Below are 24,945 nucleotides of genomic sequence, written 5' to 3' on the forward strand. Positions count from 1 at the left end.
AAATGACCCAAAGCTTACGACCATTTATCAACTAGCCCACTACCGAAGTGTGGGAAAAATAATCCTCCTGCAATTCATTATCCACTTTTTCTAAATTCACTACGAAGTTAGAAACAGTGTCACACAAGACTAACTAATAGTAAGCTCTTGATTAAATTATTACTCGTACTTGTTATTTAGGTTTTTGTGAAGAATTATTAAATCGATATTTCCTTTAGCAAAGATAAATCCAAAGGGTACAAATATTTGTCATATGAGGTCCAAATGAAACGAAGCCCAAAAGGATATACCATAAAAAATAGTAACACAAACCAACAAAAAACAGTCTTGAACCTTAGCAAGAAACACATCCATGGCTTCCATCAAGCCATTTTCACCACTTTTTTCTCCAATAAACCAGGCAATTCCTTCATTAAATCCATCATTTTTCTTCAAACCCATCTCCGACTTCTCATTTTGTTCGCAATTTAGTCGAGAAAGAGGCCAAGTTGCAGCCTCGGTAGCATTCAATCCAAGTGGCAATTTTGACCTCTCGTTGTATGATGAACAATCTGGTCCGCCTTTTTTTTTCTTCTTTTTTATCATATTACATATATTAAAATTCGTGTTTAACTTTCTAATATATCATACTTTGTATTTGGTTAATCATTCATCTTTTAAAAATACTCATAAAGGTATAGTTTGTAGGAACATGTCCATATTTGATATACGAGTAAAACATAAGGCCGTTTTCGTAGTGACAAATTGACAATATGATATATGCCTCTATTTGCATATGTAACAATTTTTAGGAAATATGACCCTTTTAGACCCAATTCCATTTATTACTAGAGTCTAGAGTTATGTTGACAGCTCTAATTGCAATATATGTACAGATGTAGAACCCGCACCTCCGCCCATGCCTCCAAAAGAAGGTAGATACGAAGTAGTGATCAACAATGACACGATTCGTCGTCTAGATTTGTCTCCATTTTCTGACGCCACTGGAGTTACAACAACTTCATCTGGTTAGTATCATATTAAAAAAAAAAACATGTAAGTAATTCAGATTTGTTATATTTTATTAATGTATGTTGAAAGCCATGTATCAATGTAGTGAACCCAAGGGATTTTCTGGATCGGACGATTGGATTCACGGTTAATTATGAAAGAGAAGATGAACATGATCCTCGAGAATTATCTGAATTCCCTGACATAAGATTATGGTTTGTTAGACTGGATGCTACATATCCATGGCTTCCGGTCCTATTGGATTGGCGAGCTGGAGAACTCGCACGCTATGCAGCCATGTTAGTTCCTCACCAGGTACAAAAGAAAGTTTATATTTATGGGTCAAACGGGCTAGGGTCAAGGTAATTAAACACACATTTACCCAGATTTTCTTATATTACACTCAGAGTGTCAGAAAATCAGTTTAAAATACTGACATGACACTGATATGACAAAACTGGCCCGTACTACACCATTGGGAGTGGTCTAAGGATGTTGTATGTATTAGAAATGCACTTTGGCCGACTTTAGACTCATTACAAATGACATTTTTAACAAATTGTTTTGGCAAAGATAATGAATTAAATTATATCATTATTACAACATCTAACATAATGGTATTGCTAAACGCGAACTTTTGTTCTAATTTCTACAGATGAGTATGAGAATGGGTGTGGTGTTCAATCCAGAGGCACTAGAATTGTTCATAATGAAGAAAGTATTCATAACATACTCTTGGTTGAAAGAAAATGATATCCCAAAGCCTAGATTAAAGGTTAAAGACATGGCAAGAATGCTTGGATTTGGAATTGGAGACGAATTGTTTGATATGATTGATAACAATCCTAATTTATCGCCTTAAGTTTGATTTCGATAGAAAGTTTTGATGTCGTTTCTACCTTGGTAACCCGATGATGGAATTAATGTAGTCGTTAAAAATCAAATGGCTTAATAAACGAATTGAAGTAGCAACCCTTTATTTTTTCTAATTTTATTTTTTTTGTGTGTGAATAATGAAGTTGTGAAATTAGGGGTAAAACGTCCCTTTGTTGGTAGAATGTAACAAAAAGATTTCAATGTGCTAACTTAAAAGTTATTTTCGTTATATAACGAGTAAATTACAAAAACCATACCATTTATCGTTATCCATTTCTTGTGAGAATCGTTTACACTTATCAACTTTACACTAATAAAGCTGTTAAAAAAACCATCCCTCCTCAAATTAAAATGATAAATAAGTCCTTTTATATTTATTTACTTCATTTTAAAACAAAACATTATTTTAATCATCTAATTACTAGTATTTTACCCGCGTAATGCGACGGTGTCAGTGGTAGAGGCGGTGTGGTGGTGACGACGGTGGTTGGTAGTGGTGGTGGCGGATTATTGTAAAAAAATTTAATGCGAATGGAGTAGTGTAATTATTTTTTGAAGGAATTGGAATTTATAGAAGGTTTGGAATTTGAAAGAATTGGAATCTGAAAGTTTTAAGATATTTATGTGTTTGGTTGACGGAATTCAACGGAATTTAATTAAATGAATTAGGATTTAAGATTTAACAAATGACAAAATTACCCTTTTATCTATTAACTATTTCTATTTTGTTAGTAACATAGCAGTATGATTATGGATCTTTTATACAATAATGAAAATAATATTAATTTAATTTTAATAATAATATACTAGTAATAATGTTAACAATATATATAGATGGTAAGATAGATTGATACATCACGTGATGTCAAAAAGTCAAGATTATTCATCTTCCCCAAAAGGTTTTACCTGCAACTTCCATTTCTTTAATCAATTTTTCGCATTGCTTTTACTTCAATCGATTTATACCAACAAGATCTCATATTTCTAATACAACAAAGATTAATAACAAACATACTATTGATTAACATATAAAACCCGACGAGTTCGAATGTGGCGGTGACCGGAAATCACGAGCAGCGGCGGCGGAGGATGGAAATCATATGCAACGGTGACAGGGAGGTTGTTGATCACTGGGTTTGATGGCGGTGGGTGGCAGTGATTGGCGGCATAACAGCAACGTCGGCAAAAATTCAAGAAAAATGAAAAAGGTTTGTATACTTTGTGGGGTTTTTTTTTTTTTTTTTTTGTCAAATTACTTCATTTCCATTGGATTGGTTTTGTGAAGGAATTCTGAATTCCTTATTTTAAAGAATTTGAAGGAAAATTTTGAATTCCAATTCTATAATTTTCCCAACCAAACAACACAAAAAAATGGAATTTAAATTCCAATTCCATTGAATTCCTATGAATTCCATGAACCAAACACCCCCTAAGTGTATTATAGGTATTTTAAGTGGAGATGTTTAAATTAGTGAATAAAGAAAAGAGAAATTAATTAATTCATTAAGGCTCAAAATGGTCGTTTTGCATAAGACATTTTTACAAGAGAGGGTGTTGAAGAGTGTTAGAAGAGAAATTATGATTATTTTTGTAAAGTAATTGAGATGACTTAAATATGAAAAAAAAAAAAAAAGAACTATCACTACCGATTCTTTTTTCACCATTCATCTTTTTTACATATTTTTCTCAATTCCTTTGTAAAAGGCAAACATTAATATCTATAGCAAAACTTTTTTTTTTCTTTCTACTTTTCATCTTATGCTTAAGTTAATTTTAAGCGGTCTTCTTTTCAATGTAATTTAGGGCGTTTGGTTGGTAAATGGGTTTGTTAGTGATGAATACTTTATAGAGTTTGAAAGAGAAAAGTAAATAAAAAAAAACATATGACGGTTTTATGATATAATGTAACTTAGTTTGTTAAATTTATATGGGTTTTACACTTATTTCTTAGTATCTTCTAGATGTTCATTGCCATATTATCAGTTGCTCACTTATACTTAATGGACTAGGTGGTAGTAAATACGAGTACTAAATACAGTCATTACTATCAAAAGCTATAGGTATTGTAGTGCGTCTCTTCAGAAGGATGATTTAGATGCAACGAATGGTTCGTGAAACATTTGACTTACCAAATGCCTCTTAAATTTTGAGTAATTCAGTAGGACAAAGAGTATATGTCATAAGCCCATGACGTTCAAAAAGGTAAACCCAAAATAATGATAGTCTGGCCCAAAATTATAGCATTAACCATTAACAATTAACAAATCCACACAACTCACTTTTTCTAACTTTTACAGAAACTAGGAAAATAACCTCAATACCCAAATTTGTTAAAAAATATATCAATTTATCCAAATTTTTTCAGATTTTCACAAAATACCCATAAGAATCGTAATAAACTTCAAGAATCGCAATGAGATTCGGGAGATCGCAATGATAGTAAGAATCGCAATAAGGTTTAGTATAGTCACATTGAGAGTCACAAAATCGCAATGAGATTCTCATAATCGCAGGTTCTCTATGCGATCATATGTTCTTTATGTGATCACATGTTCTTTATGCGATCACATGTTCTTTATGAGATCACATGTTTTTTATGTGATTCTTAGTTCTCATTGCGATTCTTGGTTCTCATTGCCATTATTGGTTTTTTATTGTAATTCTTAGTTTTATCACGATTTTATCCAATTAAAATAAGATTTCTTGCGAGATTATATGACCATGCAAGTACCTAAAGTTACTAGAACATCCATTTTCACTTTATCCTATTTAACAACATGTAGAACATCCATTTTCACTTTATCCTATTTAACAACATGATTTTATCAGAAAATTTCATTTTTTCTCCCATTTTTGAATTTCTCATTACTCAATATCTATTTTCACTTTATCCTATATAATGAAATCATCTAATGTTGAAAGTAATTGGGTAGATTTGTGTTATCGAGGAGAGAAAAAATGAATTTTTTTTTTGATAAAATCATGTTATTATATAGACCTATCAAAGTATCACCTTCAAAGCTTCACCTATAGGTTATGTGGGAAGAATACTATGTGTTATATGGGAAGAATACGCTAAAATATATTGTTACATACAAATCTTTTTATATATTAAAAAAATTGTTTTAATGACTTATCAACCAATGATAACTTTTGAGTTCTTTAAATTGACTTTGCTGTTTGACTTTTGCTATCATTATAGATTAGAAAATTTGAGCCCACAAAAAACTTCAATTATTGTATATATTAATATTAATAATTATAGAAAAACTCTCTTTTAATTTACACTTTTTTTTTTATTTCTTTATCTTTAATTTACATTTTTTGTTTTTTATAAAAAAAATAAATCTAACAAATTTTTTACTTTTGTAAATATAACTAACACTTTTTAGATATTCATGATTAATAATAAGTAAAAATTATTATAAATTATTTCCAAAAAACCTAAATGGACGATGGTAATCCAATTCACATACTAACTTATATATTTCACATGCATTTAATGATTTATTTAAAATATATATATATATATATATATCGCTAGCATTTCGTATATTTATATTAAATTGTACTAGCATTCCGTATATTTATATTAAATTGTATATAAAGATAAGTAGTGATATGATATATAAATATGTTATCAGTAAGTATAATATAATGGGGAAAAAAAACCTTTATCATAATCAGCCAAATTTGTTGCTATTAGTCTCAGCAACATATTTTTTTAAACTACTCTTGTGCCACACTAATTACATTAGATTACATACCTTATTATTACTGAGCCTAGAAAACAGTAATGGGGCAAACACCAGTTTTTATTATTGGGCTTTAATAGATGGGCCAATTGATTTATTTTCTTTGGGTATGGTTCATATTTGGGTATTTTTTTTCTTCTTATGGTTTCTTTTGATCCTTTTCCACATTTTCGTCATGTGGTTTAACTTTTTACTTCTTTTGCGAATTAAATCTAGGTATTTGATACGACTAATGTTTGAACAAACATATTTTGAATAAAATGATTGTGTTATTGTCTTTAAATAAATAAACTTATACTAGATATGATAAACAAGTGACCAAATATCTATCTATGATAGAGTGATTTTGATGTGATTTTGAATCAACCAGTTACGGGTTGGTTGTTTTAGTTCTTATCCTTTGTTTTTCTTCTCCTTTTATATTGATTTTTGATAAGCTTTCAGACTATATATCTAAGATGTGTGGTTCCATTATTAATATCCATTTTAAGTACCGCGTAAAATGCAAGTTTGTTAAATAAATTTGTTTTCATTACAACCGATAAGGTGAATTAATTATTATTAGAGTAAAACATGTATATATTTTTGTAATTGGATATGTTTTTTTATTTGGATTGACAACCACTGTACTTCGTCAATCTTTAAGTTTCCGGTGGGTTTAAATTTTTCTCTTTTGGAATTTTTTTCTTCAATGCAAATATATATATATATATAACACATAAATTATAAACACACATAAAGACTATAAAAAAGAAAAAGGAATAGAAATTGATTAGTAGATCATGACATCATCATTATGACATAAAAATAGTATTGTTGGCTGGTCTATGTGACTGACATATAATTTTTTTTTTAATGTCATGAGGATTCCTTCTTTGATAGTACAGGGAGATAGAATTCAAGCAAAAGTGGCTACTTACTAAAGGGAAATAATAAATCCTCCTAATTTAATATTTTAAAGATCCTCTTAACTATTAGATGGTGACATGTGAAAAAATCATGAAACAAGATTAGAAAAAAGAATTAGTAAATATCACATGTCACATTCTTATAATTTTAAGAGGAAGTTAATCTTTAAAAGGATTTATCATTTTCCATTACTAAATTTGTTGTCTTTATTTCTTGTGTTTTACAAAGACCGTAGCATCAATTAAAGCTTTCAAAATCACTTAAAGTTCAACTAATCCATTTTTTAATGTTTATTTCTTTTAATGAAAGAGAAATTTGCTTTTAAAAGCTCTAAGGTACAAGCTTCTTGTGGCTATCCAACCGATCACCTGCTCACAACCTCCGCTCGGAGAACTGGAAGGAATTTTCAATTTGAAATCATGTATTTTGAATGAGCTGTATTTCTATTTTTTTTTTCCCCCTGTTTCTTTATTCACATGCTTGTATGATCAACCTAGCCACCTACTAAGAGTTCATATCAATAAAATCCTTTTTTAAATGTTAAGAAAATAAAATAAATTATACGGTATTAAAGCTTTCAAAATGGTGATCATGATTAACATCAAGAAGTTTGAGGTCAGTATTAATTTTTCTATTTGGAAACTTCATACACATGAGGTGTTGACGCATTATAGATCGAGGAATGCCTCAAATGGCATGAAAATTAAACAAAAGGCAGGGACCGCTAGGACATTTAATTAGAGGTATTGTGCGGCGAGGGCGACGGTATCTAATCCAGCAAAAGTCAAGTTTGAGGGAGGTATAATATAGACAACTTTACCCTTTACACAAAGGTAGAAAAGATGCTTTCATAAGGACATCCGAGCTAGGCTTTATCCTTCAAAAAAATTCTCAACGACTTCACTAGGAAAAAAAAAAAACAAAACACGAAGTCTCTCAAATCTAGATATCTATTCTCTCTGTCAAAGACTCAAAGGGTTACTAGTTACTTGATCCCATTTGCTTGATGGGAATGGAAGTTTCGACACGACACAATCGCAAAAAAACAAATAGATAAAATAATCGTGGCTATGTTTAACTGATATCAAAAATACATTTAAAAAAAAAAAGTGTATTCTTTTTCTTATTCTTTTTTGAATATCTAACCAAACTCTAATATACTAGTTATGTAGTTAATAACTGATATCAATCAACTTTATGACTCTATAGTTTGTACATTTCAAAAAATATATTCTCTAACTATATCATTATACTTTAAAGAGATCATTTATTTTTTAAAGATTTCCTTTGGTTAAGATATGATTTACTTTTTAGAAAACGAATTATGTCTGGGTTATTGTAACCGCAGTTTGTCCATGCTTGTATCCAGCTATGACCACTTATATGTATATGGGTATTCTATATTATGCATGTTATGGGCTGTAAACGAATTGAATAATTCAAAAATAGTTCATTAACCGTTCAGTGGGAACTTCATACGTGTAGATAGATGAATGAACATGAATACAAAAATCTGTTTGTTTAATTAAATGAACGAACATAAACAAGCCATTATGTTCATTTATCCGTTCATCAACACAACATTATATTCGCTTATATGTTTATGAACTGTTCTTTAAGTTAAACGAATAAACTTGAACAAAATCTTGTTTGTGTTCATTCGGTTCGTTTACAGATATGATACATAGACGAATTTGAGAAGTATGTATATGTATATTTAAGAACACATAAAATGAATTTTTAAGGCTGGTGTAGAAGGTGGCCAAAATGGCCGACGGGCCGAGGCCCGATTTTTTTGTTGTTGTTATAAGGTAGAGATCCTGGAAGAAGGTGTCTTAAGGAGAGAAGGTCCTATGAACCAATCAGAACGCGACATGTGTCAAAATGAAAAAAATGTGCGGTGGCATTTTGGTAAATAAATCAAACTTTTCTGAAGTGATCAGCCTAGGTTCTGATCAGCTTGGGTTCTGATCAGCTTGGGTAGCTTGGGTCTGGGTCAGCTTGGTTGGTCAGCATAATCAGTTTGGTCAGCTTGGGTTTGGGTCAGGTTATGTCAGGTTGGGGTCTGTTCAGGTTGGGTCAGCTTGACACAATTTACACATAATCTACTCAAATGTAGATTATGGGTTTTGGGTTAGCTTGGGTTCTGGGTTGGGTCAGCTTGGGTCAGGTTTGGGTCAGCTTGGATTCTGATTAGCTTGGTTGGTCAGCATGATCAGTTTGGTCAGATTGGGGTCAGGGTCTGATTGGGTCAGGTTGGGTTAGCTTGGGGTTGGGTTAGGTTGGGGTTGGGTTGGGTCAGTTTGGGGTCTGGGTCAGGTTGGGTCATTTTAGTTAGCTTGGGTTGGGTCAAGTTGACATAATCTACACAAATGTAGATTATGGGTTTTGGGTCAGCTTGGGGTTAGGTTGGGTGAGCTTGGGGTTGGGTTGGGTCAGGTCAGCTTGGGGTCTGGTTCAGGTTGGGTCAGATTGGGTCAGCTTGGTTAGCTTGAGTTGGGTCAGCTTGACACAATCTACACAAATGTAGATTAATCTACATAAATGTAGATAATGGGTTTTGGATCAGCTCAGGGTTGGGTTGGGTCAGCTTAGTTAGCTTGGGTTGGGTCAGCTTGACACAAAACTACACATAATCTACACAAATGTAGATCCCAAGCTGACCTAGATTCCAGGCTAACCAAGCTGACCCATAACCCAGGCTGAACCAATCTGACACAACCAAGCTGACCAAGCTGACTAACCAAGCTGATCAGAACCCAAGTGGACCCAGAACCTAAACTGACCAACAAAGCTGACCAAGCTTACCCAACCAAGCTGACAAACCAAGGTGATCATAACCCAAGCTGACCCAGACCCAGGCTGTCAAAAGTTTGATTTATTTACAAAATCGCCACTGCGTTTTTTTTTAAATCCACATGTTACGTTTTGATTGGTTTATAAGACCTTCTCTCCCTTCTCTCCTTAAGACACCTTCTTATTTGATCTCTCTCCTATATATATATATATATACATGTGTGTAATTATTTAAGTCTATTGTAAGCTTTAACAATCACTAAAAACTAAAACATATAATTTAACCAATAAAAAGCCCACATATATACTCTTTAATGGATTAAAAAAGAGTTATCATAACTTATCGAAAACTCGGAACTGATCAAGCGACACCTTTTCAATCTTTTCATTGTATTACTTTTAATTTATTTAGCATTGCAAATAATATTTTTATTTATTATTTATTGTAAATAATATATATATGCATGTATATAAATCATATATTATTATTAAATGATATATAAAATATTATTATTTTAAAAAAATGACATAGCTTTGTTGTTTTCATTTCTATAGGTCATTTTATGTCATTTTAAATCTATTGTTTTTTTTTTTAATGTCTTTAGGTTTTAGATTTTATTTGTTAGATATAACATTAATTGTTGTTATTTAAGATTAGTTTTTTTTTTGAGATTTTGTTGCGTTTACTATATGTGCCTTTATGTTTACGTTTGGTCTGGATCCATAAATCTTCAGATACGGCCGAGTTTTACAACATTGTATACCCATTTGTTAATATGTGAACGAAAACGTAAACATATCCATTCACAAGTTCACAAAAGGCTATTTTGAAGATCTTTTTAAAAAAATTTCTTCTACAACATACTTTTTTATATCATTTCACATGTGAATGAACAAAAAAAACATGTGAACAAATATATTATCTAAGAGTTTTCATGGTTCTTACAAAAAAAAAATAGTTTTCAAAATAGGGAAACTATATATATATATATATATATAATATAGTATTATATATGGAATCAACGACCATACAATCTAGATATGATCAGGTTTAATTCAATGATATCATGATTGAAATGGTCAGAAAACTTAAAGAAGATAAAAATGGAATTCAAACTAATTCTTATATTTGTTTCTTTGTCAAATGAACCATCCATCTCATTCAAATGTCAAGGTTATGGAATAAATATTATCAAAAAGGAGCTAGTAAGAAACATGACATTGGCACTTTGTGGTGCAAATTGGTCTATGACCCATGAGTCCCCATGTACTATGGTCTATCAAATGAAAAGCAAGTAGCCACCCTTTGGACCATGACGTTAAATGTTTAAAGGGTACCAACCCATGTGAATAACAACACATATATATATGATGGGGTGCCAATAGGATATGGGTTGATTGTCCAAGAGCAAACCTTTGTTAGAGCTTTAAGTAAATAAAAATGGATGGTACGTTTCAAATTTTGTTTTTTTCTTTTTGAGTTGAAAGTTGATGAAGAAAGTAGATGAGATTGATTAGGTACTAGTACTATTATGTATTACGAGTATATATCTTCATGGAGTTAACAGTTTATTTTTCATATTTTATAAGTACAAACTCAAACATCAATATTAATGAAATGGACCCAGATCGAAAAGAAAAGAAAAAAGTTCAGGTACGTGGAAAAGCTGATAGGTTAAACTATAACATCAAGCTTGAAAATTAATTTTAGTAAAGGTTAAGATAAATCATTGACTAATAGTTACAATTTTAGTTGTCAACTTATGGTTTTTTACTTTTTTACTCAAATCGAAACATATGCAGCTAATTTTCTTAATACGTTTATCAAAGTGTTATATATTCGAAAAAAATTAAAGTCATAAAATTACAATTTATCTTCAAATTTATTAAAAAAAAATCAAAATATATAAATAACACAATAAATGATGTAAGCATATATATAATATATAATAAGATATAACAAAGGTATCAAACTGTAAAAATTATTGGTTCATTGTACGTTGTAGCTTAACTTGACTCGTACGAGTCACCTCGTTTTTACAGTGCTTGACTCGACTCGTAAGATTCGACTCGTGACTCGTAAAAATCTAATAATAGTGGTTACATGTTTAAAATAAAAAAAATAAGTATTTTTTTATAATATGACAGAAATTGATATTTATATCATTATATTTGATTCATTTAATACTATTACTATACTTTATAATTGATACAATAGACTAGAATACAGAAATGCATGATACATGAATTTGATAACTTTATTAATTTAAATGGCCGGTACTAGTGTCATCTCCTTACGATATACAACATATTTAAACCTTTCTTAAATTTTAATATAATATTGAAATAGAATGAGATGACTTAATTAAGTTGTTTTTGTTGACATTTGAAATAGAAAAATGTAATAAATCATTTTTGTTTTTTTATTTTGATTAAAAGATTGTAGACAAGGTGAAAAAAAATAGTTTTACATTATAAAATATTGGTGAACTTTTGACATGTAATGCACGTTAAAAGCTGTAGTTAAATTTTCTTTATTTCTTCTATTTCCACAAAATTTAACGCCGGCAAACCTAAAAGCATTAATGTCTCCGGCGTGATGGGTCGCTTGGTCAACCAAAGTCCAAACACACAGCGTGACATGTCAAGTGCCAAGTGGGTCGACTGTCTTTGACGTGGACTCACCTGCGATGACTTTAAGGCAGCTACATGACAAAACATTGTCCACGTCAGCAAACAATGATTCGTTTACCGTTGTATGTTGTATTCGTTATTGAATGCTCTTGCTAAATATAAAATATCACGTGCATGTGGATCCCTTGGCTGTCTGAAAGTAAAACTTTACTACCTTTGTCCTTGTTTATTTATTTTCATTTTAATTGTTCCTAACAAAAAGAAGACGTACTATCAATTTTAGAAGGAATAAAATGATACGAGTATATGGACTTGGGTTGAATAATGAATATGGCTTATGTATTCATTTTCTGATATATCTTCGTTACTCATTATTTTTCTCTATTTTTATGCTTAATTTAGATATATATCCAGACTCAAGATCGAAGGCTACCACGACAAAATATTTAAACAGGTCATTTTTTGGTTGATCTAGTGTATTTATAAAATATCAGATTATTTACAAAAATTTACATTATGTAAAAAAATATGGTTTCATTATGTAAAAAAATATATATATGCGGTTAACATGCATTCCTTAATTACATATATCGTGATTTCATTATTAACATGTTCTTAAACATACTCCGTATGATTCTAGGTCCAATGGAATAAAATCAACTAATTGTCGTCTTCGTGATCCTTTTTTCTTATCATTATTAAAGTATTTTAATTTATGGTTTAGTCATTTAAGGTATGTTGACTTTTCATTTTAACTTCTCCAAAGTGACTGAATGTCCTTTTAGAAATCAATAACATTGTCTTTAAGAGTAATAAGTAATGATAAGTGTTTTCATACATTTAAAAAAATGTCGTTTAATCGGTATCTAAGGGTTAATTAGTAGATTTGTTGACTCTGTTCACGGGCATATGGACTGTTTACAATTTTTATAATTGTAGTTTTTCTTTTTCTTTTTTGCAAAGTGAGTTTTGATTTAGACATGTTAAAGACAATTTTAACCAGATATTTTTGGACTTCTAACCCCTTTCTCATGAAAAATACTTTGAGATGAAAACCTCAAGACTTGAACTCGAGACCTTGGGTAAACTCACCTTGGGGCTCATATAGTGGATTTAAAAAATACCCCTGGTCACTGAGTTTAAGCCAGTGGACTCGTTTTTCAAAATGTTTAAGACATGGATTGGATAGCTAAATCAATATTGTTAACCCCATATATTATACCTAGAACGTATTATAAATTTTTATTTTATTCATAGGATGAGAATCACGTGCATAATTGAGTTAAAATAGGTGCAATTAAAATGAAATCTAAGTTGGTATAAAGGACAAATGTGAATGGTCAAACAAGCTAGATATGCTGGATTTTAACTTTGAGTTCCTTATTTTGGTCGTTAAGCATGGGATCCATGAGGTTAGCCAATGATAGCATCAAATACAATGAACATAAAAGTGTTCACATGAAACTCACAATTTCACACTAAACAAATTTCAATGTCCCATGAAACAAGACAGTAATCACATATTTTTTCTCGTGTAGCTGTCCCCTCAATACCTACAAAGTAGATAAATAGTAAGGATGATCTAGATTATTAGTCATTTAGAGACATGAACATGTGATATAACTTACCCTTTAATCTTGACTTGTTAACCAATTGTCTCTTTATCAGTTACCCCACATGTCATATTATCTAGCAACATATATAATCATACGTCCAAGCCAACTATTTTATGTATATAGTACATATATACATAAATATGAAAAGACATTTTGGCTGTGTAAATATCAATTGCAATATGTGGTATTCAATTATTCATTTTTTTATTCAGATTAATGCATTAATTAGATTGCATTTTAATTTGTTAGATCATTTTTTAAAAAAACCCTAAAATTGTTATGTCTTTATCAGAAAATATCTATATCTATATCTATATCTATATGACTATATTTATATCTATATCTATCTATATTTATATCTATATTCCTTTATAAAGAAAAAATCCCATTTTTAATTTAGGAAATTCTACATATGAATTACCAAAATTGTCATTGACTTTTTTATTTTTAACCATTAATGAATTAATTTACACTCTAAACCTTTATTTTAATAATTAACACTTTAAGCCGTTATCTTCTAAAAATTTCCACTATCACAATTACATCAACCTACACCACTTGACACCGCCACCACCACGAATAGTACCATCACAGACACCACTAGACCACCTTCCTCACCACTGCCGTTGCATTGCGCGAGTACCATGCTCGTGTATTCGTGTAATATAAAGTAAAGGGTCGACAACTAAAAAGAAAAATACAAGAAACAATCTATAAATACAATAAAGAAACATATGAAGCTAGCTCAATTGACAGACGCATCTCTGGTTTTTCCTACAGGTCTTGGGTTCAACTCTCATGAGTGACAAGTTTGTAGGTTTTTCTCTTGAATCACCTGTAACAGCTTGTGGTATACATCTCGTAGTCTAGCGTACGTGCATGATTTTACCATTATATAGTGAGGTATTCCCTGATGTCGAAAACCGACTAACTGCTAAAAAAAAAGTCATGCCAATTAATGGTTGTGAGAAAAGTTATTCATTGTCGTAGTGTTTTAATGAAACCTCATACAAGTCGCAAGGGAATGATACCAACATATATAGAATGGGAAGTGAACTAGTAGAACATCTAAAATAATTATAATATTGTAATCTTATTAAAGGCGAGCCCAATGAACAGTGTCACATGTCACGTGGCACTGTTCTATTGGTCCACCTGTGTAACATCTCAATATTTTAAGATAATAGAAAATTAATTCTTTTTGTAGTTTTGACATCAAATTAATTTTCTAGTATTTTGTTTTGAGTTAAGGGGTTAATTTAGTTGGAACTTTAGTGGCTAACGGGTATTAAACCCACTAAAATTTTAGTATGGGACATGGCCATCTGAGAAGAAAGCCAGCCACATAGTGTTTGTGACTCATATTTCCCACTTCAAGTTTCACTTCTCTTCTAACTAACTCATCTCTCAAAATTCTTCCAAAATCCATGCAATTGAATCTTCAAATCATAAATTAAAGAATCTTAATCCTTGAACAATAACAATAATCATCATCATTTATCTTAGAAATTGAAATTGAGGGTTTGATTGGAGGTGGTGGTGGCTGAAAATTCTAGGAAGAAAAAGGGGAAGAATTGTGATTTTGAGAACCCTAATCTTTTGTCTTTCACTCTTGAGGTATTTATTTCCTTAATCTTAGTTTTAATTGTTATTGAAATTTAGGGTTCTTAGCCTTAGAATTGGGGTTTTTTGTTATTGGAGATTTTCAAGTAAAACCCTAACTAAATTTGATTTATAAATGGATAATTTGATTGAAAGAGATGTTGTTAATGAAAATTCCCCATGGTAAGAATCTTATGTTTTATGGTGTTTGGCTAGTGATTAAGAAATAAAGCTTTATTATGAGAATTTGGAATTTTGTTGGAAAAGTGTTGAGTAGCCAAACACCATGATGTTAGAATTGAGAAATGCAAGTAGTTACATGTAAGGCAATTAAGTCATGGATGACCCATAGTTGATTGTTTGTAAGAACTAGTAGGTGGGTAAATTCCTACTAGTCATGTTGTATGTAAGAGCTAGTAGGTGGGTAAATTCCTACTAGCCAAAATATCCATGGCCATGTTGAAAATGAATGTATGTTGTTTGATTTGTATGAAAAGGCTAGCTTGCAAGGCTTATATGGTACTTGATGCACAAAGTTGAAATGACATGATTATGATTGTATGTGTATGCATTCACTAAGCGTAACTTACATTTTAGTGTTTAACTCTCTTATAGAAGTTGGTAGTAGCAAGAGCAAGGAGGTTGTAGAGTGAAGTTCAAGTGAAGTCTTTTGCCATCTCAAAGGTTGGCATCTTGAATAATTTGGGTAGAACATCCCTTTGGTACCTTTTGGCTCTTGATACATGTTATTTTTGGTTAAACAGGTCTTTTTTGGTATAAAACTTGTGATAAGGTCAAGTTTTTAGCTATTTGGATTGTATATGGTATTGTAAGCATTTAGTAGGTTAATGACTTGGGTAAGCGACCCGTTTCGTTGTACATTGATTCTTTTGGTCGAACAACGGTTGTAATTATCATATATCATGTCAAATACTTGTTTGAAATATGAAATGTAGTGTTATGAAGCTTAGAATTGTGTTTGGAAAGATTACAAGTTGAGTCAAGTGTCAAATTGAGTCTTTTTGTTGTTCAACCCAAATATGTGGCACGTACAGAAAATGTATGTGACACATTTTAGGTTCTGTTCGGATTTGGGTCATTTGTGTGATACATACACTATGGATGTGACACATGAAAAACTGAAAGTCAGGATATGTGGCACATGAAATTTGGCATGTGGCACATATTTGCTTATGTTCTGGTTTTAACTCAAAAATGTGGCACATGTATATAAGCATGTGACACACCTGGGTAAAAAATAAAAAAAAAATCTTATAACTTTTATATTATCATACACGGAGTTTGGTCGTACAACCTGTACCCCGCAGTTTTTCCTAGATTTTGCCATATCGGATTCCGTTAAAGTTATTTTTCGTTCGGTTTTTCTTGGCTTCCTACATAATTTTTTTTGCTTTTGTCTTTTCTTTCTATTGGTCCACCTAGTAGAACATCTAAAATAATTATAATATATATATATATATTAAAAACAAAGTATCGAAAAGCGTGTAAAGAAATAGTATATTTTTAATTTTTTTTATTTTTACCACATAAGTTTCAATCTTTATATTTTTAGCACTAAACTATAATACTTTATAGTAAACTTTTTTTTCTATTTATTTTCACAACAGAAGTTTCAATCTTTATACTTTTAGCACTAAACTATAATATTTTTAAGTAATAGTATACTTTTTATTATTTTTACTTTCACCACAGAAGTTTCAATCTTTACACTTTTAGCATTAAACTATAATACTTTTTAATAAACTTTTTAGCGCGTAAAAAATAGTATATTTTTTTATTTTCACCACATAAGTTTCAATCTTTACATTTTTAGCACTAAACTATAGTACTTTTTTATAAACTTTTTGTTCTATTTATTTTCACCACAAAACTTTCAATCTTTACTCTTTTTGCACTAAATATTTTTTAGTAATATATAGTATGCTTTTTATTCTTTTTATTTTCACCACGAAAGTTTCAATCTTTACACTTTTAGCACTAAACTATAATACTTTTTAGTAAACTTTTTTTTTTTATTTTCAACACAAAACTTTCAATCTTTACACTTTTAGCACTAAACTATAATATTTTTTTGTAAAGTTTGTATTCTTTTTATTTTCACCACAATAATTTAACTCTTTACACTTTTAGCACTAAACTTTCATAGTTTTTAATTTTCTTTTACTTTAAGGTACGGGAAAGCGTGTATAGAATAGTATACTTTTTATTTTATTTTTTATTTTCACCACAATAGTTGTACTCTTTACATTTTTAGAACAAAACTTTTATAATTCTTAGTAAACTTTTTAATCTTTTTATTTTCACCACGATATCTTAACTACTTACACTTTTAACACTAAATTTTTCTACTTTTTGATAATCTTTTATTTTAACTACAACATTTTAACCTCTTATACTTTAGCAACAAACTTTATAACACATATATTAAAAAGAAATGTACGGAAAAACTTGTAAAGAATAATAAACTTTATATTCATTTTATTTTCATAATAACATTTTAATCCCTTATACTTTTAGCACTAAATTTTTATACTTTTTGATTTTCTTTTATTTTCACCACAACATTTAAGTCTCTTACACTTTTAGCACTAAACTTTTATGCGAACAACTTCACTTTCACACAAAACTTTTACAGTTCATTTTTTAACTGACAATTGTCAGTTTTTAATAATTTGAATAATTCATGTTTTTTTCAAAAAGTTTATGGCACCCTATCTCTTGAATAAATATTTTTTTTAAACCATTAACATATGTAATGTTTCCTGGGGCAACACCCGGATGACATATCTCGTTATTAATAAAAACGGTAACTCCTTGATCCATATTATTGTTTGGTAGATCACATCTTAGATACTTTAATGTAGTTTAAAACAAACGAACTTCGTTTGTGGAAGCATTTTGGCTGGTATCTATAGATAATTTCTTATGACAACACATTTTAGTGGCACGAGCTTTGATTTGATTCATCATATATATATATAAATGAATGAGGATGTAAATGAGTACATAATTTTAACAACACAGCTTTTTATCGAAAAGTAGTTAAGTTATATGAAAATGGTCAATCAATACGGATCAACGCTGGCACATCAATTGACAAGTGAAGGATTGCGCAATATTTGCCGCTATGATTGCATTAGAGACTAGCGACAATAATATTTTCCAGATTCATTTGCTACATATCAATGATTCAATGAAGAATGTACCATCACCAATATATCTATATCTATGCTATCTTATAAAGCATATTGCCATTTTTTAAAATCTTAAAATATAATTTGAACTACTTAAATTACCTCATTCTTTATTCATCAATTTAAACATCTCTACCTAACTATTAATATAATTGCATCAATTAACCATCTTATTAATTATATTTACATCAATAGTCTACACTCATCAGCCGTCGCCACCACCCGTTACTACCGCATTTCCGCCACCATCGCTGCATTGTGCGGACGCCATGCTAGTTATATAAAAGCACCCTTGTTGCAAGTAATATGAGAATAATTGTCTAAGATGTTCTTAATGATTAAATCTATATATCCACTTAAATAGGTTTGTAATAGGATGTTGTTGAGAATCTTTCTTTTTATAGGATTTTATATATAAGATCGATTAGGTAACTCGTTTCATAAACCTAGAAATCCACATATGAAACAACGTATTCAAATCGATCGATTGTTATTTAGCAAATAGCATATCCAAGGACGACAGAGCTAGTGTATAGGGGTAATGGCCCTTGACCGCTCAATAACATTTGTTTATCATATTCATGTATATTATATATCATGCTTTTGTTTCATTACGCAACAAACTTTTAGTAATCCCATATATTGTAAATTTTAAGATCCGCCTTTAAGCTAATGTATGAATTAATAAAAATATATTGGAAGAAAAAAAATAAGTCTTCGAAAAGCAAGAATGCCAAAAAGGAAATCATAAATATGATGACGGGTAAAAGAGATGGTATAAATCATTGTATTAACCTTATTATGATATGGACCCCAAGCCTCATTTATGTGTATATATAGGCTCCCATATCTAGCTTTAATATACAACCTCTTCTTTTTTTTTATTATTTCATGAAGTTATAAAATTTATTTCTAATTAAAGGCGAAATGAAGGATTCTTTGATATTCAGTCTCTTACTTCTCTCCATTTTCTTTTATGAAGCTCAAGGTATGTTCCATTTCAACATATATAAGTTAATTACGTACACGCGTACGCGAGCATTATGTACGTCTTACGTCTATATATACATGTTGCTATAAGAAGATATATAAGTAGCTCATTAGAATATCGCGTACAACATATATATATTGTCTAATTTGATTTGAGTCACCTAAATAATGACTAGCTAGTCCGGCCAAAGTTTTTAAATATATAATGTTGTTAAATACTGTTTATAGAATTTTTTTGGAACGGAAAATATATCATACTCTTATAAACCACTAGAAATAAAGATTACCTCATGCCAAGAATTGAATCGAGCTTCACCTCAATGGGCAAGAGCATCTATCAAGTCGAGTTTACATAATTAATGCTTTATGTTTTTGGTTTAGTTTTATAAGCTTTAATTTTAGGGTTAATTAAGATGTGACATATAGCTGGTTTAAGAAATGAGATTTAGAAAAAGGGAAAAAAAAGATTTACTAATTAACTAGCAGCTAGCCGGGACATTGGTTAATATATATTTTATGAACTCAAACTTTTAACTTAAAATACAAAAACATGCATCATATGATTGATAAAAAGATATTAATTGCTAGATTAAAAATTACTAACTTAATATATATACTAATATATATATAGTAAAATCTTCATCAAAAGTTCAAAACTGACTTATTATGTAGTTTGAAAAAACATAGATTAGTTAATAGCATCCTCTTTCTCACAATAATAAATCCGGTAAAACATTATTTTCTATATCCAAATAATTTTCTTAACTATATATAGTTTGTCACATATATATGTTTTCATTCATTGTTGTATATTACTCTCCCGTCCCACAAAATGTGTCCTATTTTGAATCTTCAAAGTCTTCCTTTATAAACTTTGACATTAAATATTTTGATTTGTGTTATATACGAGTAATATTTGATAAAAGTTATATGAACTTATTGAGTTTTAAATGTATTTTTTATTGGTATAATTTTCATCAAATATTATATAACATAAATTAAAATATTTAAGGTCAAAATTTATAAAGGAAGACTTTAAAAATTCAAACTAAGACACATTTAGTGGAACAAAGGGAATAAATAATCAAAAATATGATTAATTACATTAAGCCGTCCGGAACTTATAACGAACTTAGTAGTAGTGGCCACCAAGACCTAAATATCTATATAAAACATGTATTGTATCCAGACGCAACATACACATTCAACGCTCCACTCGTGTATTGAATTTGTACTTCGTTTGGATATTTAATTACTTATGTAGCTTAACGTATATATGCATGTTTGCTGTTATTATGTAAGGAATAAGGCTGAAAGAGTTGAGTACATCAGCTAGCTACAATCAAGAAAGCATCACCAAGGTAAGTATATACAGTATATATATCTCATTATTTTATGTTAAAAATTTGATTGATGATAAAATTCGATTACTGCAGAGTTCATGGGAAAGTAAAGACGATGGGTCAGCCGTGACTAGTGTGGTTTCATCAGGTACGATCATAATAAATAAGAGAAGCTTAATTATAAGGTCTCATGGCCACTTGTTGCCAAAAGATTCATGAAAATTAATTACTATGGCCCAAGGCATCGGATCACCTACCTAGACACCATTAAAGACCCTAGATATTACTTACGCTTTGTGTACTTCTATTATATATCTATACTAATATATATATATATATATATATTAGGTCTTTTACCCCGCGCGATGCGCGAAATATTATAAGTTATTGTTAGATTAGTATTAATTTAAACCCTTTGACGTAGACACACAGTAACTAATATTTTGTTTAATTAGTTCAATGCTATTATTATCTATTTTGCAAACATATTAATAAAAACAAAACAATGTTAAATATGAATATAATAAATATATCAAATTATCAAAATGTTGGAGATACATACGAAGATGAGAAATAATGTTTACACGTAAATATAATTTAGATAAAAACGGAAAAAAGAAAATTAGATGATGCAAAATATACATAATTTAATATAAGCAAATAAATAAAGCTACATATATTTAATAATGACTTTCTATTGAAACAAAAATATCCATAAACATTTTTGTAGCAAAAACACAATTGCATATCAACGAAAAATCCATTTACACCAAATACTACATAACATTTACATTCTTCAATGTTTATGAAGCTAAAGGGATCATCTTACAACTTATCAAACAAACAACCACCCCCATAAAAAGCTTCAAATTAAAATACTAAGTCCATAAGAATTTGAAATAGTAAACCTTCTTTTCTTGTAGTTGTGCAACCCGAATTTACTCAAAATTCAATTAGAGGAAAATAAATAAATTATGAATCACGTAATAAAAGAGTTTTATATATAATATTAAAATATTAATATTATTAAAAGAGCTCACATAAACATTAAAACATTAAATGGTCCTGTATGAAATTTTCGTTAGAAACTTTGGTAAACATTTTATTAAAGAAAATGATAAAAAAATTTATTGTTTTATGCATTAGTATACAAAATAAACTTTGTGCTAGTTGATCGATGGGAAACAATAATATGTATGGCAAATCTTTTTTTAATATAATGAAAGAGTATACTTACCTTATAAAATTGAATCTAAATAATGAAATAAATATAGTTTCTTCTTTTTCACATATAAATATTGTGGAAAATTTATGGAGACGCCACGTAATATAAATCTTACGTGGCATTTTTTTAGAATAACTTTGAGTTTGAAGAATGCTTTAGAAGACTCGGTTTTCTACTGTTTTAATAATTATATATATATATATATATATTCAACGTTTGGATAAGTTTAGATTTTAAAAGCTTAGATATGCCTTTGGGTCAAAATCAGTTACACAACCCTTTTACACGGAACCAAAACCGTGTAAAAATCTAGTTTTTAACCGTGTAAAAAGCCTAGTTTTGTAGTAGTGATTTATCAAAATAATATAATTAGGTTTAAATAAAATCAACCTTTGAGTATAATTCTAGTACTCTCAAGGAATACGGATGATCAAATTTATTACTATGTTTTTAGAGGGTTCAGTCGTTTAAAATTTAATACATTTTATGGTAAACGTCCTAGCTATCGATTGTTTCAATTAAAGTTTTATATACCAATTAGTTCAAACCTAATTAATTAGTTAATCTATTCTCTTCCATGGATATACTAGTATATATTCCATAGATTTTTAATCATCATATATATAGAATTTTTACAAACTTATAGTGTATGCTCAAACGATGTTGTATATACAATTCACATAACAACTAAAACTATACGGTTTCATATATGTGGTTGCTTTTTATTGTAGTCACCCTATTAATTACTGTGAAAATTCAGCTTCAATTTTTACACCATTTTCGTCTTTGTTTATTATCTTTGCAGGCAGGAATAGGAAACTTATGACAAAAACAATATCTTCAAGTCCTACCACCATCAATGAAAAGGTTAGTTTAATATTCTATATATATGCATATATGACTGACTATATGACTGAAAATTAAAATATAACAAGAAGAATCAAATAATAAAAGGACCTATATATTGACATTTAACTTTATTCCCGGCCCATTTATAGAATGATCAGAAAGCAAACAAAAGTTTTGCTCATGAAGCACTTACAAAGGAAGGAATAATTTCTCCAACTACATTAGTACCGAAAAATTCTAAACACGAGAAGATAGAAGTCAGCTCAGAACTATCACCAGACGCTATAAACGACATAGCAGGAATGGATTATTCTCCGGCCAAGAGAAAACCTCCGATACACAATTGAACACAAAATATAATTAAACCGACCAATTATGACAAATATAGCTAGCAATGTGAGATTCACCGAGAACTCCTCAAAGTGATCCATCATAGAAGTATAATGACTTAAATATGATGAAGTCATCCAAAGTGCTCCATGTACATTAAGGTATATAGGTTACATGTATCTTTGTAGATATAATGTATGATATATATGATGATATAAGGTCATTTTCATTAATATCTGATGATTTTGTAGCACGTATGATTGTGAAATGAAATAATGTACAATGTACAATAAGACAGTCATGTGTCTCTATAATACGTACACATTTTATGAAAGCTTTCTTTAATGATGAAAGTGGCATTTGATACACAGTACATACATTATAAGACTATATATTAGGAATGGGGCAACTACACAACTATACAATTATTCCAAACATCACACAATACAACTAAACAATTATTCCAAACAATACAACTAAACCATTAAATTTTTTTAAACTTCGGATTGTTTCGTACCAATTCCCACTCCTCCACGTGATGAAAACTGTTTCGAGATACCTTCGTGTCTTCCACCATAGTCCTTTTAACCATTGCACCGTGTTCATCGTCGTGACCTTGGTTCAAACGGTTGAACATCATATCGAATACGTGAATGTTTGTGCGCATGCGGTGCCATTTAGCGGCCACGTCATCTGAATTTCGATAGGTCGATGGTTGGTTTCATAAGTGAGGAAAAGATGGGCCACTTTCTACCAAAACATACGTTCCCTTTTGTGTGCATGCGGTGCCATTTAGCGGCCACCGAATCTGAATTCGATAGGTCGATGGTTGTTTTAATAAATGAGGAAAAGATGGGCCACTTTCTACCAAAACGTACGTTCCCTTTCGTAGTTACCGCACAACAGGTCGTCTGACACCTCGACCCAAGCTAGTGTCAAACTTATTTCTTCGGAACGAGTCCAAGCCATTTGATTATAGAGATGTAAAATGAAAGAATTTGTAAAATATAGAGAGAAAAGATGAGTATAAAATGAGGAAAGTGTGTTGTATTTATAAAGGTAAAAAAAAAAAATTAAGAAGATTGAAAACGGCTAGTGCAACGGCTAGAAAATGGTGGAGAAAGCAACTTTTCTGGGCGGCATAAATTGATGGCTCAACAAAATTTTTTCCTTTTGCCGCCCGCCGGAGCGGTATGCTGGGCGGCAGTGAGGCGGCGACGGGGTAAAAGTCCCCCACTCCGATCAGTCTAAGAATCATATTCTTACCTCATTCTTCTTCGCTTGTGCCAATGATGGACTCTAGCACATAAGCCTACGTACGTGTTGTAATCAGCGTTTGAATATTGTTGATATGAATCATATGATTATGTTTAATAGGTACATTAGATTATTTTTATAGGTATAATTAAAATGAAACACTTGTATGTTCATTAGTAGATTTCAGCTTGTTATAATTGCCATGGATAAATCATTAACATTCGAACACTTTTTGTGTTTTGGTTCTTCGGGGCTGGTGAGTCTTTGATTCAGATATATACACGGCCTAACTGGAATATTCTTAATTCATGGCCATTCTTGGCCGCTTTCCTGACCACCCCTAAGATTGATCTTGCCTAATGATCGATGTTAATTTGAACCTTAAACGTCTTATGACATACGTGAGACTACACTTAAGTTAAGTATGATTGAATTTAATATGGATACCGACAAATTTATTTAGCTCTTACATGTCATGCTAACTGAAAGTGAAATTAATATTCTAAAATAATTAAAGTATATGTTTGTCTAATATATCAGTAAGCATAACAAAAAATT

General features: G+C 30.2%; 2 protein-coding genes across 2 annotated transcripts; both read left to right on the forward strand.

Moving 5' to 3' along the window:
* Positions 1–288: 288 nt before the first annotated feature.
* On the forward strand, positions 289–1,979 carry LOC122600121 (protein CHLORORESPIRATORY REDUCTION 6, chloroplastic). Its single transcript, XM_043772785.1, has 4 exons — positions 289–554; positions 876–1,007; positions 1,097–1,305; positions 1,646–1,979. Exons 1-4 carry the CDS (start codon positions 353–355, stop codon positions 1,850–1,852), a joined length of 750 nt encoding a protein of 249 aa, XP_043628720.1. The 5' UTR covers positions 289–352; the 3' UTR covers positions 1,853–1,979.
* A 17,275-nt stretch (positions 1,980–19,254) lies between these two features.
* Positions 19,255–23,464, forward strand: LOC122599883. Its single transcript, XM_043772485.1, has 5 exons — positions 19,255–19,381; positions 20,686–20,744; positions 20,820–20,874; positions 22,757–22,818; positions 22,950–23,464. Exons 1-5 carry the CDS (start codon positions 19,321–19,323, stop codon positions 23,145–23,147), a joined length of 435 nt encoding a protein of 144 aa, XP_043628420.1. The 5' UTR covers positions 19,255–19,320; the 3' UTR covers positions 23,148–23,464.
* The last annotated feature ends 1,481 nt before the right edge of the window (positions 23,465–24,945 follow it).

Source organism: Erigeron canadensis, chromosome 5 (assembly GCF_010389155.1).
Source record: "Erigeron canadensis isolate Cc75 chromosome 5, C_canadensis_v1, whole genome shotgun sequence".
NCBI lineage: Eukaryota > Viridiplantae > Streptophyta > Magnoliopsida > Asterales > Asteraceae > Erigeron > Erigeron canadensis.

What these genes read in the sequence shown, in the direction of transcription:
- LOC122600121 (XM_043772785.1), top strand. Translation starts at nt 353, where the DNA reads ATGGCTTCCATCAAGCCATTTTCACCACTTTTTTCTCCAATAAACCAG. An exon ending in AGTTACAACAACTTCATCTG is followed by an intron (nt 1,008 to 1,096) that starts GTTAGTATCATA and finishes GTATCAATGTAG; the next exon opens with TGAACCCAAGGGATTTTCTG. An exon ending in CCATGTTAGTTCCTCACCAG is followed by an intron (nt 1,306 to 1,645) that starts GTACAAAAGAAA and finishes TAATTTCTACAG; the next exon opens with ATGAGTATGAGAATGGGTGT.
- LOC122599883 (XM_043772485.1), top strand. Translation starts at nt 19,321, where the DNA reads ATGAAGGATTCTTTGATATTCAGTCTCTTACTTCTCTCCATTTTCTTT. An exon ending in ATCAAGAAAGCATCACCAAG is followed by an intron (nt 20,745 to 20,819) that starts GTAAGTATATAC and finishes CGATTACTGCAG; the next exon opens with AGTTCATGGGAAAGTAAAGA. An exon ending in CTACCACCATCAATGAAAAG is followed by an intron (nt 22,819 to 22,949) that starts GTTAGTTTAATA and finishes GCCCATTTATAG; the next exon opens with AATGATCAGAAAGCAAACAA.